Raw genomic sequence first — 26,332 nt, forward strand, 5'->3', positions numbered from 1 at the left:
GCTTAGCTTCCCTCTACGTCCTAGAGGCAAGATACCCAAGGGTGCGTCAGTGATGTCACCATCACGCGGAAGCGCTTCGTCGTCGGGGCTTCATATTTTTTGCTTGTTGGTATGATATCATTTGTTTATTTTAATTTTATTTGGGATTACAGTTCAAAGTACAATATACCCCAGTACGGATCGCAATCACAAATGTGAGATCATCTACATTGAAAGTGTTCATCCAGATCGATAAGTAATCGTGCATAGTCGTTGGCTTTTATTTGAGACATGGGTAACTGCAGACAAAGATGGCGCTGGAACTTGTTTTACTTGGCAAAATAAAACCACTATGGGATTTAAAGCACTATCCCTATAAATACCTTTCAAATAGCTATTTTATTGGTCCCCTACTGCAACCGAAACACTTCCGGTTATTTTTTGACGTCACAGACTTATCCTTGGTATCCTTATTCTAGTGTACGTCATGCTTTGATCATATGATGACAAGGGCCCCTGTTCCCGTCATTATCAAAGTGGTGGTGGGGAGTTTTGTTATGTTAACATATTAGGCCTGTCAGATCACACATACATTCGGGAAATGACAGAATGAACACTGTTATATTCCCCGCCCTCATAACGGGAGCAGATTAATTTGTAGGACATGTTATTTATTTATTTTTGACATGGTTTCTCAAGCAGCAGGTGCGTGAACTTGACATCCTTTCCCCCTTTCAGCCTATACTTTACATACTAGGGGACGCTTTTGACAGCCCAATGTTATTCAACCTGTGAGCCGTGGTGTAAAGTGTAAAGTACATTTATACTGTACTTAAGTACACTTTTGAGGTATTTTTTACTTTAGTGGAGTATTTCCAATTTTCAATACTTTCTATACTTTTGGTACTTAAGTGTATTTTGATGCCAATACTTTTGTACTTTCACTCAGGTCAATTTTGATTACCGGACTGTTACTTGTAACAGAGTTTTTCTACATTGCAGTATTGATACTTTTACTACTTTTTCCACCACTGCCTGTGAGTCAGTCAGAACCAAAAGGCTAGACCCACCAATGCAACTAGTCGCAACGCCTTACAACAAAACAGTTTTAAGGCCAGTCCACACCAATGCAACTCCTTGCAACTGCCATTGGGGATAATGGTTGCAGGGCAGGAATTTCATGAAGGCCATGGCCGGCGTGCCGCGTTGCCCCTCAGTTTGGCCTTGTGCCCCTCAAAAGAATTGCATGCCCTGAGGCCACAGCGGCCTTAATGCCCCAGCTGACTGTACCACTTTCTCCTCTGTCTCTTTCTTGTCATGTAGACGCCAGTGTCTTTTGTTGAGATTCTGAATTCTTAACTCCCCTGAGTGCCCATCTTTAAACCAATCCAGTAACTTTGATTGGTGCAGGGCTGAGCATGGATCAGATTGTAAATACCATCATTTATTTATTACACTGCAGATAGTAAATCTAACCCTTAAATTCAATTAATTCTTTCATTAGACTAAAATCTTGATGGCCTTCCTGCATTTGGCCTTTGTGCCCTAAATAATGGACAACACCAAAGGCCATGTGGCCTTGACCCTAAAATGACAAAATTCCAGGCCTGGTTGCAAATAGTTGCATGTTGCAAGGAGTTGCATTGGTGTGGACTGGCCTTAAAAGTGGACTGTGGCATGTTCTGACAGGGTCATAGAAAAAGAGCCACTTTAAATAGTAATAAACTAATAAATACACAATAAATAGAATAGAATAATGTGTTACAACCTGATATAGACTATTGGATTCTGTCTCTATGGTCAGTGGGAAATCAACTGAAAATGACTTACAAACTGTGACTTCAGACTTATTTATGTATTTAAATGAATACATATTTATTTGAATCTATTATGGTCTTTCCCGTGGCTTTGAAAAACGGTGTAGCCAGGTCAGGGTAGGCAACAACATTAAGTCTACTATAGGCTATGCTATAGCCTAGGCCAGTGGTGGAAGAAGTACTTGTCAGATATTTTACTCAAGTAAAAGTAGCAATACTACAATATTAAAATACTCTGTTACAAGTAAAAGGCCTGTGTTCAAAATGTTACTTGAGTAAAAGTACATAATTATTGGCATCAAAATATACTTAAAGTACCAAAAGTTAAAGTACAAAAATGTTTGAAAATAGCAGATCTTACAAGCAGATCTACAAGCTCACAACTCGTTGCGATGCAACGCGTTGTAGCTTGTAGATTGGCTATTTTTTTTTATCGAATAGCCTTGGTATAAAATAGGGCTGAAGTGGTTAATGTATGTTTTATAATGTAATAATTTATATCTGCAAAGTAACTTGTAACTAAAGTTTTAAAATTATTGTAGTGGAGTAAAAGTATAATATTTGCCTCTGAGATGTAGTGGAATAGAAGTAAAAAGTACAGAAAATTTGAAACACTCTGTGTCCGAAACACACCCTGCGGTGAACATGCCCATTCCCATTCTCTTCCAGTATGTAGCCTATGACCAGTGGTGTAAAGTAACTAAGTACATTTACTCAAGTACTGTACTTTTTTTAGGTATCTTTTATTAAACTGGAGTATTTCCAATATTCAGTACTTTTACTTTTACACCACTAATCTCAGAGGCAAATATTATACTTTTACTCCACTACAGTTATTTGAAAACTAGTTACTAGTTACTTTGTAGTTACCTATATACATTTCGGCCATTTGAAAATAGCTGATCTACAAGCTGTGATCTACAAGCTTGTGAGCTTAAAGATCTGCTATTTACAAAATATATTTTACATTTTAAACATTTGAAAACTTGTGAAATGGGACACTGCACAATTCCGCACAATGAGTAGCCTACTTTCTACTTTATATCAATACTTTTGTACTTTTGCTCAAGTACATTTTTAATTCCTAAATTTTCCTAAATGTTACAAGTACATTTTTACTTGTAACAGAGTATTTCTACATTGCAGTATTGATACTTTTACTTAAGTAAAAAATTTGAGTACTTTTTCCACCACTGCCTATGACATGAAAGAACGTGCACTGAGTGGGTCATGACTCATGATCTTATGCAAGTTCATGTCACACAGTAGGCTACACAAAGCAGGCTACTATGGGTTTTGCAAAACAAAACAGTGGTGGTCACAAGATGCTATTCCATGTAATCCATTACCTCTACACAGTAGCCCCGTTTGGAACCTCACTCTCCACGATAGAGGTTCCAAACGGGGCTACACACAGTGAGTAAATCTCCCAGAATCAAATTATGCAATTTTCACTTCCATTATAAACCAGTGAACTTTATTCAACACCAAGGTTAAAAGCAGAAATAAGGAAAGAAGACACGCAAAAATAAGGTTATTCTACTTTTACACAATGTTACTCTGTCACATTTTTCATTATCGAAGGAATAAAGCTATCATTAATTGTTGTAAAATTAAATAATAGCCATAATAATAATAATAATATAGTAATAACAACAATGAAAGGGACTGGGGTTGGTTAGCTTGATGTATTTCTTTCTCACACACACAAAAGAAGACCAGGTTATTATATTTTAATTTCACATAAATTAACTAAGTAGCCTGCCCACATCGGACATTTGTATTTAGTGGCAAGGTTGCTAATGTAGTTTCACAAGTTATATCACATGTCTGATTGTATGTACACATCATATATAGTGCATCATACTAGTAGTAGTTTATTCAGAGTTTTACTGTATAAGCCATTCTAACAAAAATGTTTTATATAACTTGGTTACTGTTGAACATTTGACTAATCCTTTTCTAGGTTATGACATTTTAAATAAACAGGTATTTAGAGAAAGAAAGACCCTATGATCCCTGCAAGAAAGCTGTCGCACTGCTGCTGTCGAACAGATGCTTCAACGGTGTCGCACTATGAAATCTACAAGCTCACAACTCATCGCATCTACAACGTGCTAGGCTTGTAGATCTGCCATGTTCGGTGCGTCACAATGTCGTACAACAAAGTATAAATCAGGCCATGGGAGCATGGCTATGGTCTCTACAGCTCAGACATGGTTTGTTAGGCGTTTCCAGTGAAGTCATTGTCTGGTGAAACAGAGGAAGTTCCTTCTCTCGCTGCAGTCCCTGGCCTCCCAGCTTCTGGTTCCATTTCCCTCCCTGTTTACGGTACCACAGTGCTGCCACCAGGCTGGGCAGAGAGGCATGCCCCAGTGGTGCTCTAGCTTGTCCCCGCTCACCCACATCCACTGGCTAGCCAGGAACCGCAGGCCGGTCCACACCTGGAGAGGAGAGGAAGATGAGTAAATCTCCTTTGATTGGGTACATGCAGTACCCAGCAAAATGACATGGGTATCTATCGATACAAAAAAGTGAGGCATTTGAAATATGAAATGGATCCCCATATCATTTTGTTGTGCAAAGAAATAATGCAAAGAAATAATATTAAATATAGAAATAATAATATGTGAGTTACGTATCTCACATATTATACATTTTAACATTCAAATCGTTTTTAGTTCAACTCTTAAGTTTTTGTTACTGCCTATGTATCTACTGCCATGGCAGATCTACACACACACACCTGGTCAGACGTAGCCTTCAAGATCTTCTCCCTAGCATAGAGGTGGTCATCAAGGGAGAGCAGGCTGGCTAGGTCATGTCGGCATGTGTCACGCAGAGATCTACAGTAATCCAGGGCTTCCTCCCATGTCTTGTTCTCCTTCACCAGGATCAGCTTCTCCTCCAGAAAGGAAGACCTGGAAAGGCATTGTTTATTGTGCCACGTCGTTAAGCCGGACCTGACAAAACCACAGTCTTGATTGTCTGGTTGTCCCGTTGCCCAGTCTTTGAAGTAGGACTGCTGCTCTCCAACCCACTTCCACACACCATCTACATCCCTGGATAAAATGACAGGGATGTTAGTTGTTCCTGTCTCACAATGCTATATACTCTAAACCTCAGTATTGAAATGCCCTTGGCATTAAAGGACCACTGCACCCATTTTAAACCTATCTTCACATAAATGGTCCTCACTAATCCTCATTATAACATTTCTGTCTACTATCTCAGAGGAGGGCTGTGGACAGTTCAGAAACTTGCCTTCCAGTGACATACATTTATATGCAGGTTTCAAACTTATTTTTTTAAATGAATGCAAGAACAATGGTTTATATTTCAGCATGCATTCAGCAAGCATCCAGCCCCTAATGTTATGACGTCATTAAATGACTTGTCAACGTCACTTCGTGAAGTCGACTTGCAAAAATCTGAAGTTGTTAATGTACCAATTACTATATGATGAAGATAGGGTTGAAAATGAGGGAAGTGCTCCTTTATTTGTATTTTTTTCTTCTCTCTCTCTCTCGCAAATGTTGTACTGTACCTGTACAATCCAATCCATGCGGAAAAATCAAAAAACAAGTTTTGATCATGTCCTTCATTGATGGTGGCCATGCCTTGGAAATTATCATCACAGTACTGCCGACCCTTCTCCCATGTCATCAACTGTTTCACCACGGTAATGGACTTCTCATTATTGCATATGGTGAATCGTTGTTCGGAGCAGGGTGCAGTGTACCACTTCCCATGCCAAATATCACTGCAATTCCTATCTAGGCCAAAATGCCCCATCACTAAGCTGGGTCCCATGGGGGTTTCCGCCAGTTCTGTCCACCTCCAGAGTGTGGGATCTGAGGTGTCACGATGCAGCCCAATCCAGAAGTCATCCAAAGTGTGCATTGATAGCATCCGAATTGGGTGGTTCCAGAGGGAGTCAGCTTCATCTTGGCTCCTGAACAATGATTAAAAAAGTTTTATTTTACATTAGTTCAATCAGTAATGTTTCTTATCAACTCATCTTTAATTGTGCTGCCCGGTCAGGTATTCATTCAGAAAAAAAATGTTTGGTATATCTATCCATTAATTAACTGTCTGTGTGGCCCTGGCCCAGGCATAACTCGGGCGATGTCCGGCCGAACGGCCTCTAAGTGGCAATTCGGTCAGACCAGCATTTTCAGAGAACCGAAAAACCATAGGCTTTGCATCATGTTTGTGCCGCTTTGCCAACGTTGACATCAGGAATCCCCGTATCCCTATATTTAGTTGACCGGTCATTTATTAGTGGATACTGCATTGGGTAGGCTACTCTGAGAAGTACTACATAAATGGTTGGGGTGTGCATTCCTGATGTGCGTGGCCCCCGAGCATCATGCAAGTCCCTAACTTGCATGATGCAAGTCGGGCGACGTTGTGCAGATTGTTCCCGACTTGCATGACCTCCGAGTAGGCCGATGCACGCATCGATCTAGTCCTTACAGTTAGTTCCCAATAATGATTCTCTGGTGATTTGTTTATTTTTATGTGCAAAACTGATGTTTCTTGATGAGTAACTCATGTGTTTAACCAAGTGCTGGCAGCATGTAACACTATTTGTATACTGAAAGGATAAAGAATATTGACAGTATATTGCTTTCTCAGAACAGAGGACAATTGGATTTTCTGTTTTCCCTCTGTTGAAGTTGTGTTCAACATTAACAACACATCTTATCTTATCTTAGATGGCTGTTGAAATGGTTATGTCAAACTTCTTTCCAGGTATATTCCTTTCTACACTTTCCCAGTGAAACTACTGTATGTCTTCAATCAACTACCACTTTTATCTTCTCTAAAGCTTTTGTTACATGCAGATTTGTTTGTACCCAGATCAAGACCTCCTTGGAGGTCGATAACATTCTCGTGTCAAAATACTGTGTGACTAGCAGGGAAACACTCATTTAAAGGGCTATATCAAAACAACAAATTATATCAGGAAAAGTGGAAACCAACCTGATTGTTGCTAGATCTGTGTGATAACTCCTACAGTAATCTCTGGCCTCCTGCCAGGTCTTATCAACTTGAACAACATAGAACTGCTTTCTTAATCCCAGTGCATGCAGAGTGGTGGTGATGATGATGAAGATAATGAAGAGGCATCCAGGGAAGCTGTTCTTCATCCTGTTTTGATAGTAGCTGTGATGTTGGGTGTGAGATTAAACTTTTAAATGTTGGCTTTATTTTGATACACGTGCTGATTAACCACCCAATCCTCCCCACGTCTGTGTTCAAGTTTCCCAATGAGCTATTCATTTACTGCTCAGCCCATTTGTCTTGTGTAAATCCTTAAGGAAAAGGATTTACATTTCAAATCAGTCCGGCACACCTAATAGGGAGGTGGGCCTGTTTTACCTGCCATCTGGTAAACCTGCCCACTGCAGTAGACGCTCTAAGAATATCGAGTAAGGGACATGGTGACTGAGAAAAGTATCAAAGAGATACGTTTTGGGCAGGAGAAGAGTGTGTATGGTCTGTGGGAGATTGAAGACACTTTATACAGGAATATTTTGTGTCTCGGAATAGTCTAGTCAGTTTGTACATAGTGTAATCATCTGTAACGGATCCTGTTTTGCATTCTTTAGAACATATGACAGCACATGTGCAAATCTACAAGAAGCACCTTTAGGAACACGTGCAAAGAGCAGAGTACTATAACCTTGAAGAGGTTCATATTAGTGCCCGACTAATATGCTGTACATTTTCACTCTCATACAGGCATGGATGTTGGGGGGAGGAGACATGATGTGGACATTTCCTGTCGGTTTAGTTCATTTGGCTCCTCAGGGATTCATATACAGTAGTATCAACATGTATCACCATCAAATATTTTGTGGAAACAAAGATATATACGGTATCTAGTACACACACTTCAATATATCACTTAACAGAAAAACAATTACTCAGCATTTTATACTAATCAGCATGATGAGTAGTATACTGTGTAATAGTGTAAGGGTCTGACAAGTACAAGTACTCACTGATATTGGTCAGAACACAGTATATTGGGATTTAATATCCCATAATGCAATGACAAATTAGAAATAATTAGATTTCAGGACAACTACATGATTTGGGCCATGATTCAGATTAGTGAACACTGACATTTGTTTTGAATAATATAATTTTAATAGATCAACAAATAATAAAGTACAGAATGGTGCATTTAAAGTGCAAACAGTAGAATACATTCACCAAATAGAAGCAGCAAGTCACAAATCAGGGTTTAAAGACCAACAGTTTGGGTAACATAGCTTATGAGCAGCAGTAGTGTACTACTAAGAGAATAGCCTACAAGTATTGGAAATGAATACAGTAGCATACAAAAAGTAAAGCAGTAGTAGTTGCAGTAGTGTAGTAGGAGCATGTTTAGTAGTAGCAGTAGCTGTAATACTACCAGTGGCAGCAGATGATTTGTAAAGTTTTGTTCATGGGTCTCTTTTTTAACATGGCGTCTATTTTATTTTTCTGACTTAAACTCTTGTGTTCATTACAATCAAATACAATTATTTGGAATCATACAGTATATAATATACAGTGACCTAAAGTGTCAGTGGGTGATACTGTTAGTAAGAGTCCAAAGGGAAGCACCCAACAAAAACGTTTACAAAAAACAAACAAAAAAATACGTACATTGGAGAAGGAGGAAGGGAAGTTTGCACACTGTAACTCGGCTCCCAGTACAACATGTGTTCAAAAGGTTTGACATACTTGACATGTCATACTTTTAGAATACATTTTCAGACTGTTGTTTATCTAAGAACAGTGAATATGCAAACTGCATTACAACCAAATGTCTATGTATTGAGCTAACCAAATGAGATGTCATCAGTTTCACAGAAGCCAGAACACAATTGATGTGAATTAAGGGGGAAATCCACCCTTTAGGAGATGTGATCACATCACCAAATTGGAACTCATCAAAGAACAAGGTCTACTAAATTGTCGATGTCCACCAAACGTCTACCTCTGGACTGTGTTCTCCTTGTCTTGACCATCAGGTCTGCTTACAACAGAGGGATTGGGTGGCCTACAGGAAGGACGAGAAATGGCAAAGAGTCACAAACACACACACAAGTGTGCACGCGCACACACACACACACACACACACACACACACACACACACACACCTACATGTTTTTATTAGTCTTCCTTAGCAGATGTCGGGAACATGGTGACAAAAGGCCGTCTGTTGGACTACAGGTGTCGCACCTACAAAAGGGGGAAATAAAATGACCACCAAATATCATAAAAAAAATTGAGCTCCAGACATCCAGAGAGAGGGAGAAAAAGAGCAAGAAAGAAAAGTTCATGTAATTAGCATATAGCTATTGGTAGTAGCACCTTTTTTAAACAAAAACGTAAATACCATTAAAGTGATTATACAGTGCATATGAAAACTAAAATGAAGACAGGAAAATGCCATGATTAAAATGAATGCAGGAATAGTAATATATATATTTTTTTTTTAAATGGAGAAAACAAATGTCAAGAGGCAAAATAAATAATCCTTAACGTCTCGGTCATTCAAGACTGAGGTTAACAGAAGTACACAGTACAGTGAAAACATTTTGCAGTATTCGTATGGATATTCCATAGCTCAAGACCCAAAAGAGAAATTAAACGTTTGCCTTGGACCCAAGCTAGTCAAAATAGCAGATCTACAAGCTCACAACGCGTCGCTTTGCGAGCTTGTAGATATTTTCACTACTTAATCATTCATGGAAATTAAATTCTCATTTTATTTATCAAATACTTCGAAAAATGTTGGAATTGTTTTGAATTGATAAAAAGTTGTGATATTTTTTAAATGAACTCTGATTGTTTAATTTGTTTTTGAAAAGCCTTTTTTTAAATGTAGGAAATGGGAAAGAAATAGATATTTACTCGCAACCCCAAAAAAGTCGTCCACGACCCAAAGATGGGTCCCGATCCACTGTTTGGGAAACCGTTTGGGCCTAGAGATGACTTACTTCAGTTGAGTTTTCTTTATTGCAGGAGGAGTGACAGGAACCTGATTAGGACAGGATGCTGACCGTAACTTCATTCCTCTCTCCATATCTGTGCGAGGAACACAAGTAAAAGCCACACACACATTATATAACAAAACAAATATCATGCGTCACGCCATGTTCTAAAGTCTAAACGTTAACCAGTTCATAAAGGATTTGGGCCTATGCAAAATCCTTCACGGCCTAAATTTGCTAGCCTGGTAAACCCTCCCTCCAGAAATCTCATTTCCATTTGATTCTGGAAATCAAATGGAAATGAGATTTCTGGAGGGAGGGTTTACCAGGCTATAAATTTGCTCCTGTAGTATAATTGTAAAGGGCCGTTCACACTAGAACTATACAAATATAGTTTTAAAATCATTTAGCCTCGGATCAAGACTATCATAGATGCATTTAATAGTCTGACTTTTACTTTCGCATCTATGATCGTCTTGGGCTTTGCCCCCCAATTATCACTGGACATCCGCGCGGAAAGCACGTACTTCTCCGTACATTGACAAGAAAACATATTAAGTGTTGACCCTGTAGCCCCGGATATTTACTCGACATTCGGAACCTGTGTGCACTGTATTAGCCCGTATTTTTCAATAGATATGCGTTTTAATACAGTCTGTGTCGGATTCTGTCGGAAGTTCCCTGTATTCCTCAATGGGCGGTAGTAACGAGGCGCATCCGGTGAAAGCCAGTATTACGCTCAATGTAAATAGGAAGTTAAGTAAACGAGGGGGGAAATGGCGTTCGGTCACAGACGGGATTAAAACACATATCTATTGAAAAATACGGACTAATACAGTGCAAAAAGATTCCGAATGCCGACGTAACATCCCGGGCAACCGGTTAATCACATTATATGTACACGTTCGGACGGAGTGATACGGACTTTACTGGCGGATGTCCAGTGACAATTGGGGGGGGGGGGGGGGGGTGAAGCCCAAGACGATGTGATAGTATGCAAATGTGAAAATCGATCAAATACATCTACGATAGTCTTGATCCAAGGCTAAAAATCGTCAATGGCAAGTTCACGCCACAACAAATACAATGGTGAACGATAGTTATAGTGCTCAGACTGCTCACTGCTCATAACGGCCTTTAGACAAGAGATTGGTACAGTTGTCGTCATTTTTGAGTTACGAAATTTCACGAGTTTTAAATTAAAGTTTCAAACTCGTGACATTTAATGTTTTGTTTAAGTTAAAACAAATACAAAAACTCACTTGTTTCTCGTCGAACAGTGTAGTGTGGTAGAATCTGGTGGTGATTGACTCAGCTGGTGTTGTTGTTTTCTTTCAACGTCAGAAATACCCCATTCAAACTTTGTCGTGTTCAAACAGAGCCGTTTCATTGGCTGACGCCACTCCGTCATAACAACCACGCCTACTTGGAAACAGTCTCCTCGGTGTGCCAAAGCAGTTTTTTCTACTAACTGTACTCTATGAACTGTCCACATTCCATAGATATTTTTGCATAACGTACATTTTCATTTAAGTCATGTTGGAAGAATATAATCTACATCATTTTGAAGAATTTATTTCTAAAAAAAAAAAAAAAAAAAAAATATATATATATATATATATATATATATATATATATATATATATATATATATATATATGCACACAAAAAACACCTGCAAAGTCAAGCTGTAGTAGCCCATTCCTCTGTTTACCAACTGGACACTCCATTGCAATTCCATTTCACACATAGGTCCTCTCATTAATAATGGCTGTACTTTTCAATACTGTTTGTCTATTGTCAAATACGTTCCTGATTTGACTTTCTGACTGTACCTCTATGGACTGAATATGCAAATGTTGTTTAATGACCTGAGCTGTTATTGTAAAACAAAAACAAAAAAAAAACATTATTCATTACACTGTAAAAGGATGATTATTATTTAATATAGTATGTGGATATATAATCTTCTCCCAAAGCCTTGTAAATCATACATCATTACATTTCACCATGTTTAAAAAACAGTACCCTAATGCATACAAAAACAAAATGTCCAGTAAACATTCAAACGTGACATAACTACCGCCAACTTGTAAAACAAAAGTCGCCTAACTTGAAATTTTAGTTTGGAAATTCAGGTAAAATGTCAGATCTCCCCGACATGATGTCATAGAAACAAAAACATGACAGAAAGAATTATGATAAAACATTTATTATACATTTACATTAGTAGTGTGATTGTCATCTGAAGCAACGTTTCCTGTGGTCATCCATGTTTGGATTTGTTTTCCTGGAGTTGTCAATTTGAAATACATATTTTCTAGTTGTGAAACATAACTACTTCTTGAACACAGGATAAAGCCCATCTAAGGCTGGGCCACCATTCCAAGCAGGATGACTTTTCCTGCATTTCTGTGTGTGTGCTTATCTGTGTTACCTCAGTCTCTGTGGTAAATGTGAATAGTTCAAGCATGAATCCAAGAATAGCCATTGTGTGTATGCGTGTGAAAAATACTTTGTGCCAGTCTCTGTTGAGTAGTTACAATTATGTTCATTCTCAGATTCGGATGACATAATCCAAGTAATCAGCAACCAAAATATTTATATATTCGGTATCAGTCTATTGTAATCTGATGACATTGTCAGATTCCATAGTTGACTTTGAGATAAATGCCATTTGATCTATTGATTAAATGCCATTTGATCAAATGGCATTGTATCAGTCTAGACCACATTCCTTGTGGTGTGCTGGCAAAAAGGTGCATGTTATTAATATTGAATGTGTATGCAATGCATCTGTGCATCAGTCTATCGTGGCCAGACACAACAGGCGAACCCTGGCAGGATGAGGGCAATGAGGACGGAGGAGAAGAGATTGACAGAGTTGTTGTCCAGGATTGGCTTCCCACAGATCCTCCAGGTGGTGGCTGACTCATAACTCACTACCTTACCTATACTGGTGTCAAAACCTAGAGGCAGGAGAGGGAGTAAGGGAGGCGGAGGGAGGGAGGGAGGGAGGGAGGGAGAAAGAGAGAGAGAGATAGATATGATCATGTAGTTTTGTCTGCCTTTCATGTCATGCACCAATGAGTACTGCATGTTACTGTAGAAGTCTGTACCTGAGTACTGCATGTTAGCTCCCAGGAACGAGTCCAGTAGTGACCCCAACAAGCCAGCCATGCCCCCGTACACTATGATTGGCCACTGAGGGTCGGCCAAGTGCAGGTCGGTGATCATTAGCAGCTGAGTTAAAAAGTAAGCCACACCAACAGTGAGCCCGCCCAGGAAACTAGCAACTAATCCCACAGGAGTTACTCCTCCATTGGTTCCTGAACGGGAGAGGAGAAAAAGTGAAATCAATGAATGAAATATCTTTTTAAAAAACTAATCATTTAGCAGCACCAGGTAGAATATTTGATATATATATATATATATATATATATATAATATATATATTGAGGTTAACGATTTTAATTATTTCTGAACTCTTCTTTGAGTACGAAGGCCATGCTATAACTGTCACATATGAAATATCATTGATTGTCTTTAACAGCAGAGGGCAGTGTGTTCTCAATATTTCTATTTTCCTCTGCCATTGTGTGACTCATGGCATGACATGGGTTGCATGTGTGTATATGAAAAAATCAGAAAGTAACAGAAGGAGAGGATGGAGTAGTTCCGGTCCCATTTCCTACTACATTTCATTTAATTTTCACTTTGTCGGAGTTAGATTTGGTTTCATAACAAAAAATACAACAGTTAAGAAAACACTCTATTTTAATGTGAGGACCAAATCTCAAAATCAAATGACAGTAAATATCGATATTTTAATATCAATACGACCATCCCTAGTTCCCTTGATACTAGCTACAGAGTAGGGGGACATGTTCACAGACACTGATGATTCTCAACAGTGAAACTTCTGAGAGCGCAGCCCGCTTTATTATGATGATCTGTATTATAACATCTTTACTCAAACGAGAAGTAGAATTACCCAAACCAATGTCTGTTACCCATCTCACATCCATATATGACCAGGACCATGGAAGGAAGAGTCAGACTGCATAACACTTTACTCCATTTTGTTGAACAAAACACAGTAAAACATCTTTTCTACCCGTTTGTCATAATGTATAACACTAAAGGCTGATTTACTCATCAGACTAACAAAAAAGTATGTTCCATTATTTGTATCAATTGAAACAATTGACAGACAATTATTAGAAAACAGCCTTCCACGATTGGATGATGCGCTTCTAACCTGCTGGGACCTCCTTCCCAGTGGTAATGAGTCTTGGTGGCGATTGGCTGAGGACAGGTCCAACCTCTGAGGCCCAGGTGTCTCCTGTGCTGCAGGCGAGTGCACCCAGTAGAGACAGACACATCCAGGAAGCAGAGTATTGCTTACCGAAATCAACTGGTATCTCACCTGGCCCAACCTGAAATAAAACATCAAATAAATGGCCAGCCTAGCTCCATATTCCTTGACAGTGGCGTAGCCAGGATTTACATTTTGGGTAGGCAAAATTTCAGGCCGATATGTCTATTGAGAAAGATCTATTGCAACGTACGTTAAACAAGAAAAAGAAATGTACATTGCAGTTTGTGACGCTCCAACAGTATGGACATATTTGGAGTAGTTGTTGAGGGGGAGGTGATTTGCTCCCCGTCCGTCTATCGTTAAGACGTTGAGACGTCGGGGGCAAAGCGGGTTCCCCCCCCCCCTTCAGTCAGTCTTTCAGGCAGGCAAGAGCCACCGTAGAGAGAGCCACCTCTCTACGGTGGCTACGCTTCTGGGAACATTAGCTAAAATTTGCAGCTCTAGAAGCTCACAACCCGTTGCACTTGCAACGCAATGCATTGTGAGCTTGTAGATCGGCTATTTTTGACAAAGAGACTTGGTGTAGAGGGGGGAGAGTGGACCAAGTACAGAGCCGACCCCTTTCAACTAAGTATAACTGTGGTTAAAGGGGAACAATCATGTTTTTGATGTGCATTTCAGCTCATTTTTGGTTATCATGGTCAGGCCCGGCATGTTCCTGCCCAGATGATCTCCAAGGTAAACTTTTCAGCAAAACTTTCAGAGACAAAAAAGACTGATGTTTTATGGCTGATGATGGAATAATAGCCATTCCCTTTAACAATTATATCTCTGCTGTCCAGCCAGAAACTGCTAACTCCAAAACGCTCATTGTTCAGGAAACGCAAAAACAAAATATACGTTTTTCAGGAAATGAAGAAAACCTTATATTTTTAAAACAAAGCAACACTGCCTCATCAAAGTTGGTATAGTGACTTTATATATTGTCAGATACTTGCATGTGTCATTATATTATCAACACTTTAACCAAATCGCGGGTAAATCAACACTTTACCCAGCGCAAGTGGAGTTAGCAGTTTCAGACGAGCAGAAATCAAGCTGAAGTGGAGTTAGGTGTCCAAACAACAATAGCTCCACTCGCTGCTAAGGGAGAGGTTTCGGAAGGGTACAAATTCTCAAAAGCTAACAATGGATCTCCAAGCTCACAATGCATCACAACAACGTGTGAATTAATGCCCTGATGCTTCATGCCACTTATTATATAGGCCTACAATAATAAACAGGACTTTAAATATTACAATAACTTCTGCAAAGAGGTAGTAGAATAGCGCGACAGAAATGCTATGAACGCCTTTCTTCTTGTCACATTGCTCTCCTCATTAAACACTTAATAGATTTTAGAAATATAATTACTTGTTTTCATAACATAACGTCAGTGCTAAGTTTGATAAACAGGTACACTGCATAGTTTTAACAGACTACGGGGAGCTTGTTTACGTGATCCTCCTCCTCGTTCACTGCGCAACGCGCTCTACTCATGCTGTTGAAAAGCAGCGCTGTAGAGGAGAGGGGGGAGTTGTTTGTTTTTGACGGACAGTTTGAGGATCCAATGGAGTTGGGAGTTTTCGTCAGAGGCGCTTTTTAATACTTTTCATTGGTTCAAATGTTTTGATATTTTACACAGACCTAAAGGGTGTTCAATAGCCTTGATTTATGAAAAAAAAAAAAAAAACTGAACATGGAGTTAGCTGGTCCTGGCTGGACACCGACAATATATATAGAGAGGGGCGGGGGTATATATTGTTTTTCAATCTCAATAAAATCCAGCAGTGTGTGATGCAACCAGATTTCAAAATTGGTTAAGATTTTAAAAGTCCTGTAATCCAAGCCCAGTTTAAGATACAGCTCACCAGTAAGATTAATAACAATAATTCCTGATAACGTTACTAGAGCGAGGAGTGCACACCAGGTACCATAGGAAAACTATAGTTGTGCAGGCGACACGTTTCTGGCAATGTGTCTCAGTGTAAGGTGTGTGTTTGTACCTCTATCATATAAAGCAGCGCCAGTTCTGTAGGAACACCACCATTACAGAAGACCTGAACCCAGTTCCTCTGACCACCTGAAAGAGAGGGAGGGGGAGAGAGAGAGAGAGGGAGGGGGGGGGGGGGGGAGAGAGGGAGGGGGGGGGGGGGGGGGAGAGAGAGAGAGAGAGAGAGAGAGAGAGAGAGAGAGAGAGAGAGAGATTAGCAGGAACGGGGAAGAATAGACTCAGAGAGAAAGCGATAAAAGAGATGAGAAATGGGAGAGATTAACCACTTGAACCCCAGCATGCATATTCTGGGGGAAACATTAGCCAAAAATAGGCAATCTACAAGGTGTAAATGGAAAAAAGCAGTCCAAGTATTATAGATTAAACTCAGATCCAGTTTACTAAGTCTACGTTTAAGTGGTTAATGTAATGGAAAGAGCGATGCAGAGATAGAAACAGAATCATTTGGGCACAACAAAGAGAAGGATCAACGATGAAGAGTAATGTCTTACCTTCCTTGTACTCTGCATCTATTTTCTTCTTCCTTGCTCCTCCCCAGCGGGTCAGTTTGGAGGAGGTTAAGAAGAAGGTGAGTAGACAAGAGAAGAAGCTGTAGTTGGCCATTGTCAGCACAAAGCCAACCAGGAGGGCTGGAGAGTCAAGTAAAATAAAACAAAACAGTTCCAATTACCAAACTTGTGCAGAAGGGCAATTATATAAAAAAATATTTGAGTGAAAATTAAATTGTCTATATCTAGTAATGTACCTTTATTGAAAGGATAAACCCCTTGAGATGTATTATCTCATTTTCAAGTGGGTCCAGACTGCCTTACAGCAAGGCATTTTACAATTATAATTGTACATTCCACAGCTTGGGAGCCAGGAGGGAGAAGTTGTGTACGCAAGCAAGGGCACAATCTGTGTGCTGGTAAATGGCTACTCTTCTAACTACCAACAACTTTGAGAGATATCAGCCAGATCTCTTCATTCTCACACTCAGTTCAGGATTCAGGCAGCTAACCACTATACACTGTACTTCTTGTACGATGAGTAACGAAAATAGCAGATCCACAAGCTCACCCATGGGCCTTGTAGAGCTGCTATTTTAGCTATTTTTAAAAAACGCGATAATCAAAATATGCTTAAAACTTAAAATGCCACTTTCTTTAACCACTTGAACCCCCAGCATCCCTATTCTGGGGGGGGGATAGATATTCTGGGCTTGGATTGGATAGAGATAGACAGACCTCCCAGGGCTCCTGTGTAGTCCAAACTGCGTTTCTTCACGGCTCTGACTGATATCACAAAGGGAACTAAGATGGAGAAAAAACATCGCCATGGTGATACGGGCTGCAGCGTGCCTGAAAACATACACACACAAGCACATATAAATGATCACTTATGAATCACAGAAGGCAAGAGAGAGAGAAACCTCACTCCAAACAGACATCTTGAGATAACCCTCATGAAATGTACAAACGGGTAAAACCTGCGACTTGCAGTTCAGTTTTAAATTATGCTAAATCTTTACAAATTAACAAACCACATTTTTGAGCGGTGTAGCCGCTCCTATAAGTGGGGTTGGGAATTCGTCTTTCCCTGTACTGTGATTGGCTGACTCTATTCACACCCTTTTCGCCGTACCGTGATTGGCTGACTCTATTCAGACCCTTTGCTTTGATTGGCTAACGAGACGCATGATGAAATAATAACCTATAAATATCACCACGCACTTCAAAAAAATATTTTTTTTTAAAGTGAGCTTCCATCACTGTGATGACCACTGTTGTTTCTAAATAACACCGCTCACTTCACACTGGGTGTGATTTTTTATTTACACCTTTGCTGACATTACAATTTTCACTTTACTGTGCACATTGTTGTCTACATCATTGACCTCCAATAAGCATGATACAAATTAATTCTCATCTCAACTCTCTCGTCCCATACAACATTCATGAAGTTTAATACATTTCTGTGATGTATGTATGTATATATTGTTGGTGTTGAAAAATCAATAAAAACAATTCAATAATAATGAAGTTTAATACATTTGTAATACAAGTTTAGCCAAGATCAATGACTTGCCATGCATACCCTTTGTGTAGGGTTGTCACGATCATGACATTTTACATGGCGATTAATTGTCCTAATTGCGATTTACAATTTAATTGTGTTTTTGGCATTGAACATTGAAACACATAAATAAATATTACATTTCTGCTTTTTCTTATTGAATATCTAATCAAATCAAAATAAATAATATAAACGTATGTAATAATTGTATACTTTGAATTTTATTTCAAATAGCCAATCTACACAACGTGTCAATATGTATATATTAATGGAAATGTTTATGCCAAATAATTGCGATTAGGTGACAGACAGCTTTCAGGTCAGCTCCCTGTTCCCAGTTTGTGTTCTACTGTACACATCACCCCCTTGCGCATACGTCAATAATATTACACTGTACCTGTGTAACTTAGGTGCACTGGACCACATTTGCACATATAGTGGCCAGGAGTTCTATTGTTCACCTTTAATTCATGGACGCAAGATTAAATCTTCCTGAGATCTCAGGTGTATTCAGAGCTTTATCTCTTTCTGCTTTGGTACTGTTACAACTAACATAGCTTGATGCATAGCCAGTGTAGATCAACGGTTCGCAGTGTGGGGTCCCCATGGGTTCCTTGAGGGGGGTTCCAGCCAGAGTCCCCAGCTAGATGACTGGTAGTTACCAAATAGATACAGGTCTATAACTCAAGAGAATGTTAAAGGTCCATTTGGACACACTCAGAAATTAAATCAACACTGACGATTTTACAGTATAAAGTTCCAGAGATAAAAATTGTGGTGGTCCTTGGCCTGATGTCAATGCATATCGAATTGGGGGTCCTTGAAATTAAAATGGTTGCCAATCATTTCTATTACACACTCACCATCATAGGTACTGATGATGATGGATATGACCCAGAAGGAGAGGGAAAGGGCCAAAGTGCCACAGAGCACTATCATTTCAGTCACCATCTTGATGTACTTCACCAACACCTCATCATCCTTATGAAGCATGAATTGTGACAATGACAGAAGACCTAGAAAGATAAAGCAACATATATAACACACACACATATATATATATATATATATATATATATATATATATATATATATATATATATATATATATATATATATATATAGCAACACAATAAATGGTTTGAACTTAATTCATCTTTCAAGGTTTAAGACAAGTGTATACTTTCAGACACAGAGCAGCTGGTAGCAGCATTATAGGCAATGGAATTATTGAACCTCAAGCTTCATAGACAGTGTGGATAATACACACACACACACACACACACACACACACACACACACACACACACACACACACACACACACACACACACACACACACACACACACACACACACACACACAATGTTAACAACATGTATGAATCTATCTTCCACGTTACGTTACCTTACATCAGAGCCATTTATTAGAATGGCTCTGCCCTACATTCTCAGCTTAGCTGAACTCCTACATATCTAAAGGCAAACAGACAGTGCTTTCAACGCCTGCCTGTCCTGTTTTGTTAGGCACCTGTCATGTTTAGAAACGAACCTGTAAATCCCGAGGTCTTTCTGGAGAAAACCACGACGTTCCATAATGTAAAAACTCAACCCTGTGTTGTTGTTGATGTGGTTGTTTTTATCTCTCAAAAGACTGAGGAGGACATGAAAAAAACACAATGATGTCGGAACGTTTTGTTTTGTTGCACTCCTCTTTCTTCTTCTTCTTCTTCTCCCTCTTCTTCTTCTTCTTCTATTGGGTTTACTGGCACTTGGCAAACTAACTATTAGAAGCATTACCGCCACCAACTGGACTGGAGTGTGGAATTATAGGATTATACAACAAACCAATAAAATAAAACAAAAGAAGTCCTATGTTCTATTAACTACGTGCGTTACTCTTTTATGAACTTAATAAAATGAGGATATATTTTGCCTGCTGCTTTTCCTAAGATACCTTACTTTTTCAACAAATCTACAAATGGAGCTCACAAAGTGTAACCTGATTTTCTCTTGCAAAATCTGGCAACACTGAAAGTGACGTAGATTCCGTCTTCTCCTTTGTTTACGGAAATAACTGCTTCAATCTTTTTGACCACGATGGAACCCGCCATAAATGGCAACGGTCTGTACAATCAACCTGTTTGTTTGGTTGATTGATTGATTGATTGATTGATTGATTGATTGAATACTTTATTAACAGTTTGCCAAAAAAGCACATTAAGTACAGTTCTATACAAAATGCTAAAAGGATTAAACGCTGGCTATGTTAAAACTGTTCCCATTGTATTCATTGTGGATAATAAATGTACTACAGTTTGATATTGTGAACAAAACGGTCAGAGCTTTTATTTACATTGTCAGTAGTGGAAAAAGTACACATTTTTTTTACTTAAGTAAAAGTATCAATACTGCAATGCCATTAGAAATACGTAGCCCTTGAGCAAGGCTTCCATGCAGGGTCCGGCTGGAAACAAGTTTCGTACTTAGTCCGACACCCTGGGTAAACAACAAACTTTGCTTTGCTTTAGCCTACTCTGTTACAAGTAAAAGTCCGGAATTCAAAATGTACTTGAGTAAAAGTACAAAAGTATTGGTATCAAAATGTACCATAAGTAGAAAGTACTCGTTAGTCGTTGTGCAGAATGTCCCATTTCAGGTTTTCAAATAAAAAAATCTTTTGAAAATAGCAGATCTACAAGCTTTCAATGCAGTGTGAGCTTGCAGATTGGCTATTTAAATGGCCGAAATATATATACTGTTGGGCTGAAGTGGTTACTGTATGTTTTGTAATGATGATCAAAATCTACACAGTAACTAGTAACAAAAGTTTTCAAAGAATTGTAGTGGAGTAAAAGTACAATATTTGCCTCTGAGACCCCAGTTTGGGGGTTCCCCAGATGATCAGCTTAATGTGCAACATTGTTTTCTCACTCAACAGTAAACAAACCAACATACAGCATAAGTGTATATATACAGGGTATGTTTACATTTCAAAAGTTACAATTGAATGACTTTTAAGACTTTTTTTAATACCAAATTGACCAAATTGTCAAATATTAGGTAAGAGAGAGGCAAACAATGTGAAAATAGCCAAACTACAAGCTCACAACGCCTCCCACTGCAAGGCGTTGTGAGCTTGTAGATCGCCTATTTTCACAATATTTAGATTGACTTGGTGGAACCGAGTCAAACTAAAGGTGATGCCTACAATTCCAAGTGCTTGTCAGGGTGGGGGGGTCCCCAGTTAAAATATGATTCTTTTGGGGGGTCGTGGCCCTTAAGGTTTGGGAACCCTTGCTGTAGTATATCCTACACTACAGTAACTGTTTTATGGTATGCTGTAGGCCTACCGGCCGTTATAACATCTGTAAACCAGCGAATATACAACATTATTACATTATTAAACTTAAATTATCCAACTTAATTTTTGGTTTGTCAACTGTCACCCTAGGTTGTCGCCTTCCTCTTCCCTCCCTTCATCTCCTGGTTTCACCTGTGCGCCTGATGTCTGCGTTTATGTGGCAGGTGGTCCAGCAACGTAGTGTGTCACAGTATGACAAGGTGGCAGATTTCATAGGTCTGGTGATGCATACAGTTCCTGAACTACTTGATCCCAGCCAGACAGCTCAGCTACTTCTAGGGTTGAGAGCCAGGGTAAGAGGAGCTTGTTTGAAATTATGTTATCTATGTATTACTTGTTAACCCATTAAGACCTGAGGCCAATTCTAAAAATGTCTTCTAAATCCTAATAGTTTTCATGTCAAGGACCCCCAAAATGATATGTATTTGGCAGCCGACCCCATTTCAATATATTTTGTTCCAGGGACCTCAGAACCAAAGTTAAAAATATTTGCTTTAAAAAATCATACAGTATATATATATATAAAGATTTGCACAAAGTTTCAAGATCTTTCAAAAATAGCAGATCTACAAGCTCATAGGGCGGCACGAAGCTTGTATATCTGCTATTTTTCAATAGCCAAAGTAATCTACCACCTATCATGTCACTGCTGTTGTCCTATTTTTGATAACAGCATAGCCTGCATAGCTATCTTTTATCAGGGGCGTTATAGTTTTCTCTGTTTTATCAGCATGTCTGTCCATTTGTGTACCTTTTCGTTAATCTGTCTGTATATCTATGACTCTTTTTGTTGGTGATGCTTTTTTTTGCTTTTTAAACACAAGGGGATTATTTTATTTCCTCATCTCTCGGTTTTGTTACAGCTGGTGCTAGACTTGTGTCAAGAAGACGTCACCGCTAATCTGCAGACCATTCAAGGCCACCTGGATAAATTCCGCACATGTGTTACATCCATAGACTGCAGAATGAACTCAACGGTGATATATCTATTCTGCCTAGTCTTCAGTGGCATATAATAATTGGTGTAGCTGTTCTGTGTACATGTTCTAAACCTGCAAACCACAGTATTCCATCCAAATTAATATTGTCTACCTATTTATCTCTAAATCAATAGGCTCAGAATGGCTGATTGAGTTTGAGTTTATTTAGGATCCCCATAACTGTTACACATGGCAACTTTTTCTTGGGTTCCACACAGATCAATATACAAGCATACAAAGAGCAAACACAAAGAATGGCTGATAATAAAGTATGATAAATTATTATAGCGTATACAAATGTATCAAAGTGCTCATTCTACTGCCATTATTTTACCTATGTCATGCAATGATCGTGTTGGTATTCCCCTATGATATAAGGGATGGTCATGAATCACACACAATCCCCCTTTAGTACACCATGAATCGTAGACAAGACAGCACACACTATTTAACAATTTATCTATTAATGAAATCAGAAGTTCAGACTTTAATTGCTGCAGATACATTATTTTGCCAGCCTGCAGTGCAGCCCAAAGTATTTAAGCTTAATCAGTTAATTTATAGTTGTATGCTGCTGTGGAATACATCTGAAAACCTACAAAGAAATATAAATGTAACCTTCCAATCTGTGTTAACGTCATATTTCATGCCTTTTGACAGTTTGACAAAGAGGAGCTGAGGACATCATACACCAACTTTGCCAAATTAGTTCAGTTGTTGACTATTCCTTCCGAGAAAGAGCACTTCTTCCAAGTGAGTTGTCTGTGCCCTCTGGTATAATACCTGTTCATGCAACAAATATGTGTTTACCAGGCTAATGTAATTTGCTGCCCAAATGCTTTGGGAGAGTAGGGCAACTCACACTCACTAGCTACAGATATAAGTATATTTAGGGCTGATCATTCCACATAACAAAGTGCACTGAATATTGACTGAAGAATCATCATAAAGTAAAACAAAGATTTCAGATTAATTTCAGATCATGTTTTCAGTTGCCACCAGCCTGTAGTATTATCCCTTGTATAGGCAGAACTGTAGTTGCATATGATTACTTGAAAGTTGAAACATTCCAGAACCAAAGTGTTGAAAGGCTCTTGCTGTCTCTGTAGGAGCTGTTTCCTGTGAGCTACGGCCCTGCATATGACCTCGCAATACAGAAGTTGGTCTGTGAGTTCCTCTCCAGATTGGAGCAGTTGCTGCCGGTACCGGACTACACACAAGTAATGAAACGGGTCCTAGGTCAATTTCTACTGTTTTCTGTGTATCTGTTTCAATCTGTGGATTCTGTGTCAGCTCAAGGTTCAAGATGATGCTATTACTGTATAGTACTTTGCAGCTAACCATTAGAGGAAGATCCTTCTGACCAGATCAGTGCTGCACAGTAAAATCTGATTTGAACATGTGTATGTGTTATAAATCAGAATTTATAAAATATCAGGCTTACAATACACATAAGGGTTCATAGCAAAAGTTTACAAACTTTGTCCCCTGGCTTGGAATGGCAGAGATTGCTGTGGTGAAGGCATGCAAAATAAAGGTCCTCTGTATTTTTCAGATGGAAGATTGGTTACCAAAAGACTTTTCTGGGACAGAAGACTTTGGGAAGTGTCTCTCTGATCCATTTGCGCTGAAGACCCTTCTACTTCATCACAGACAACTAGGAACTCTGAGCAGTGGTGGTGTGTATTTTGCTGCACTTTTCCCCCATCATCCCAATGCAAATGTTTGGTGCTGCATGTTGTGTGTATTATATACACACACAATTAATATGATCATTATTAATTGATTGATTGATTGATCGTTCCATTAATTATCAGCACCGCTTTCGTCCATCTGCTATTCACTATTCTACCCTCTGAAGCCATATGAGCTGTGTATGTTAATGTGTTGCTCAACAGGTCCTTTTTGCAGCAGGGAAGACATCATCCTTTCCACATTGGCCCGCCTTCACAATTCAGGAATGAAGGATTACAGTACACCATACACTGAGGATAGCGTTGATGATGACATTGAATATATTGGCGAGGAGGAAGTGAGCTCAAACATTGCTAATGACAAGTGGCTGCAATTGAAGGAATCACATTTGAAAAAATCAGTGGGTATGTCTTTTTTCCCTTCTCTTTTTAGATACTAGACATGGCTATTAAATGAAGGCAATACTATAGTCTTACTGTGCTAACTGTCATTTTAAGTACCACGTGAAACCGGATTGCCCATAAAAAAACAACAGCAAAGTCTGTACTCTGTACCATCCTTTTTTGTTAAATGACCTGCCCAGTCATTAAAAGTTAAAAGATGTGATAGTAATGCTCCAGTCAAGTCAACTGTCTCAAGCTGTTGTACTAAATGTTTATAATGTGTGTCATTTCCAGGTCTGATTTCCAAGTTAGTAGTATGCTCCAAATGCTCCTTTGCCCACCGGGTAAAGAAAGTCGTTGAGAAGCACATGGCAACTGTACATCAGGTGACCGATTCCCCCGCAAGGATGGAGCCGTTAAGGAAGAGCAAAAGAAAAGCTCGGCAAAAGACACAATGCTCCCTTGAAAATCGTAAAGTACAGAGACAGAAAAGTGACTCTGACAAAAACCCTCAACGTAAACAGAAAGTGTCTCCAGAGAAAAAGAGGGAGTCTAATCAAAAGAGGAAGCACTCTTTGGAAAGCAAGAAAGAGCAATGCATGCAGAAGGAGCCCTCGGGGGAGGACAGGAGATTTCTGAGCACCAGACCTGTGAATAAGAACTTCACTGAGGAGGAGATTAAATGCCCACAGTGTGCAAAGGTATTTGAGCTTCCAAACCAGCTGAAGACTCACCTCAAACTCCACACCCTCCTGTACCACTGCGACCAGTGTGAGAAGGGATTCACTAGCAAGTCTGGATACAACCAACACCAGAGGCTTCATAAGAGAGGACGGTTATTCACATGCTCCCACTGCAACATGGGGTTCCTCTGTGTCTACTCGCTCAAGCAGCATGAGCGCATACACACAGAAGGGCCTACGCACACGTGTACAATCTGCGGGAAGCTTTTCAGCAAAGGTAGCATCGTGAGACACATGCGGATGCATAAAGGCGAGAAGAACTACCTGTGCCCTACATGTGGAAAGTCTTTCTTGTCCTCGGCTGAGCTGCAGTTGCACATTCGACATCACACGGGTGAAACCCCATACACCTGCACCCACTGTGGGAAGGGCTTCTCCTGCCATAGTCATCTGATTGTGCATGTTCGGTCTCACACGGGCGACCGTCCGTATCCCTGCTCGGCATGCCCGAAGCGTTTCGTCACTCTGAACTGTCTCAAGAGACACATGCTTTGCCACAATGGGATCAAACCATACAAGTGTCCGGTGTGTGATAAGCAATTTACGCAGCAGGGTAATTTGAAAAGACATGTGACTACTCACCACCAGCCTAAACTGTAGCGCCAGTATTCATGAAGTTCTTATGATACCCAGTTCCATTGCGTTAACAGAAGAGTTAAATGGGGAAGAAATATTATCAAAGTTACCAGTGTAGTAGTGATTTACCCCAACATCACAAAGCTATACAAACACAATATATATATTTGTTTCCTCTGTATTTTTATGCTGGTTTTTGAACTGTTTGGTTGCTACTATATATGTCTATGAAATTAATTCAAGGACCCCAACGGAAACAAGTGACTTTTTTGGCCGGACCTTTTGTTTTACATTCTTTTGCCTAATACAAATTTCAATCAATCAATCAAACAAGGCTCCATCCTCAAAGTGCAAAAAAATAAATAC

General features: G+C 39.4%; 2 protein-coding genes and 1 long non-coding RNA gene across 3 annotated transcripts; 1 reads left to right on the forward strand and 2 right to left on the reverse strand.

Annotated features, from left to right (window-relative positions):
• Nucleotides 1–7,956: 7,956 nt before the first annotated feature.
• Nucleotides 7,957–11,176, reverse strand: LOC311039982. The gene is made up of 4 exons (XR_014600231.1): nt 11,060–11,176; nt 9,804–9,891; nt 8,965–9,042; nt 7,957–8,859 (listed from the first exon to the last, which is right to left on the reverse strand). It is a non-coding gene; the product is annotated as an uncharacterized lncRNA (long non-coding RNA).
• Nucleotides 11,177–11,909: 733 nt separating this feature from the next.
• Nucleotides 11,910–19,963, reverse strand: tmem19 (transmembrane protein 19). Its single transcript, XM_084049796.1, has 8 exons — nt 19,778–19,963; nt 19,090–19,242; nt 17,398–17,511; nt 16,663–16,800; nt 16,164–16,240; nt 14,059–14,236; nt 12,917–13,126; nt 11,910–12,766 (listed from the first exon to the last, which is right to left on the reverse strand). Exons 2-8 carry the CDS (start codon nt 19,217–19,219, stop codon nt 12,606–12,608), a joined length of 1,008 nt encoding a protein of 335 aa, XP_083905922.1. The 5' UTR covers nt 19,220–19,242; nt 19,778–19,963; the 3' UTR covers nt 11,910–12,605.
• Nucleotides 19,964–20,305: 342 nt separating this feature from the next.
• On the forward strand, nt 20,306–26,216 carry LOC311039851 (uncharacterized protein). The gene is made up of 8 exons (XM_084049856.1): nt 20,306–20,350; nt 21,680–21,882; nt 22,453–22,566; nt 23,230–23,322; nt 23,679–23,789; nt 24,125–24,248; nt 24,468–24,668; nt 24,942–26,216. The coding sequence occupies exons 1-8, from the start codon at nt 20,326–20,328 to the stop codon at nt 25,988–25,990; spliced, it is 1,920 nt and encodes a 639-aa protein (XP_083905982.1). The 5' UTR covers nt 20,306–20,325; the 3' UTR covers nt 25,991–26,216.
• The last annotated feature ends 116 nt before the right edge of the window (nt 26,217–26,332 follow it).

Source organism: Gymnoscopelus microlampas (genome assembly GCF_963454915.1).
Source record: "Gymnoscopelus microlampas genome assembly, chromosome: 23".
Classification (NCBI taxonomy): Eukaryota; Metazoa; Chordata; class Actinopteri; order Myctophiformes; family Myctophidae; genus Gymnoscopelus; species Gymnoscopelus microlampas.

Excerpts from the sequence above, each read along its gene's own strand:
- tmem19 (XM_084049796.1), bottom strand. The coding sequence starts at position 19,219 with ATGCTTCATAAGGATGATGAGGTGTTGGTGAAGTACATCAAGATGGTG. Across the intron at positions 16,801-17,397 it reads CTACACAGGAGCCCTGGGAG|CCCTCCTGGTTGGCTTTGTG; the intron begins GTCTGTCTATCT and ends TTGACTCTCCAG. Across the intron at positions 16,241-16,662 it reads AGATGCAGAGTACAAGGAAG|GTGGTCAGAGGAACTGGGTT; the intron begins GTAAGACATTAC and ends CCTCTCTTTCAG.
- LOC311039851 (XM_084049856.1), top strand. The coding sequence starts at position 20,326 with ATGGAACCCGCCATAAATGGCAACG. Across the intron at positions 20,351-21,679 it reads ACCCGCCATAAATGGCAACG|GTTGTCGCCTTCCTCTTCCC; the intron begins GTCTGTACAATC and ends CTGTCACCCTAG. Across the intron at positions 22,567-23,229 it reads ACTGCAGAATGAACTCAACG|TTTGACAAAGAGGAGCTGAG; the intron begins GTGATATATCTA and ends GCCTTTTGACAG.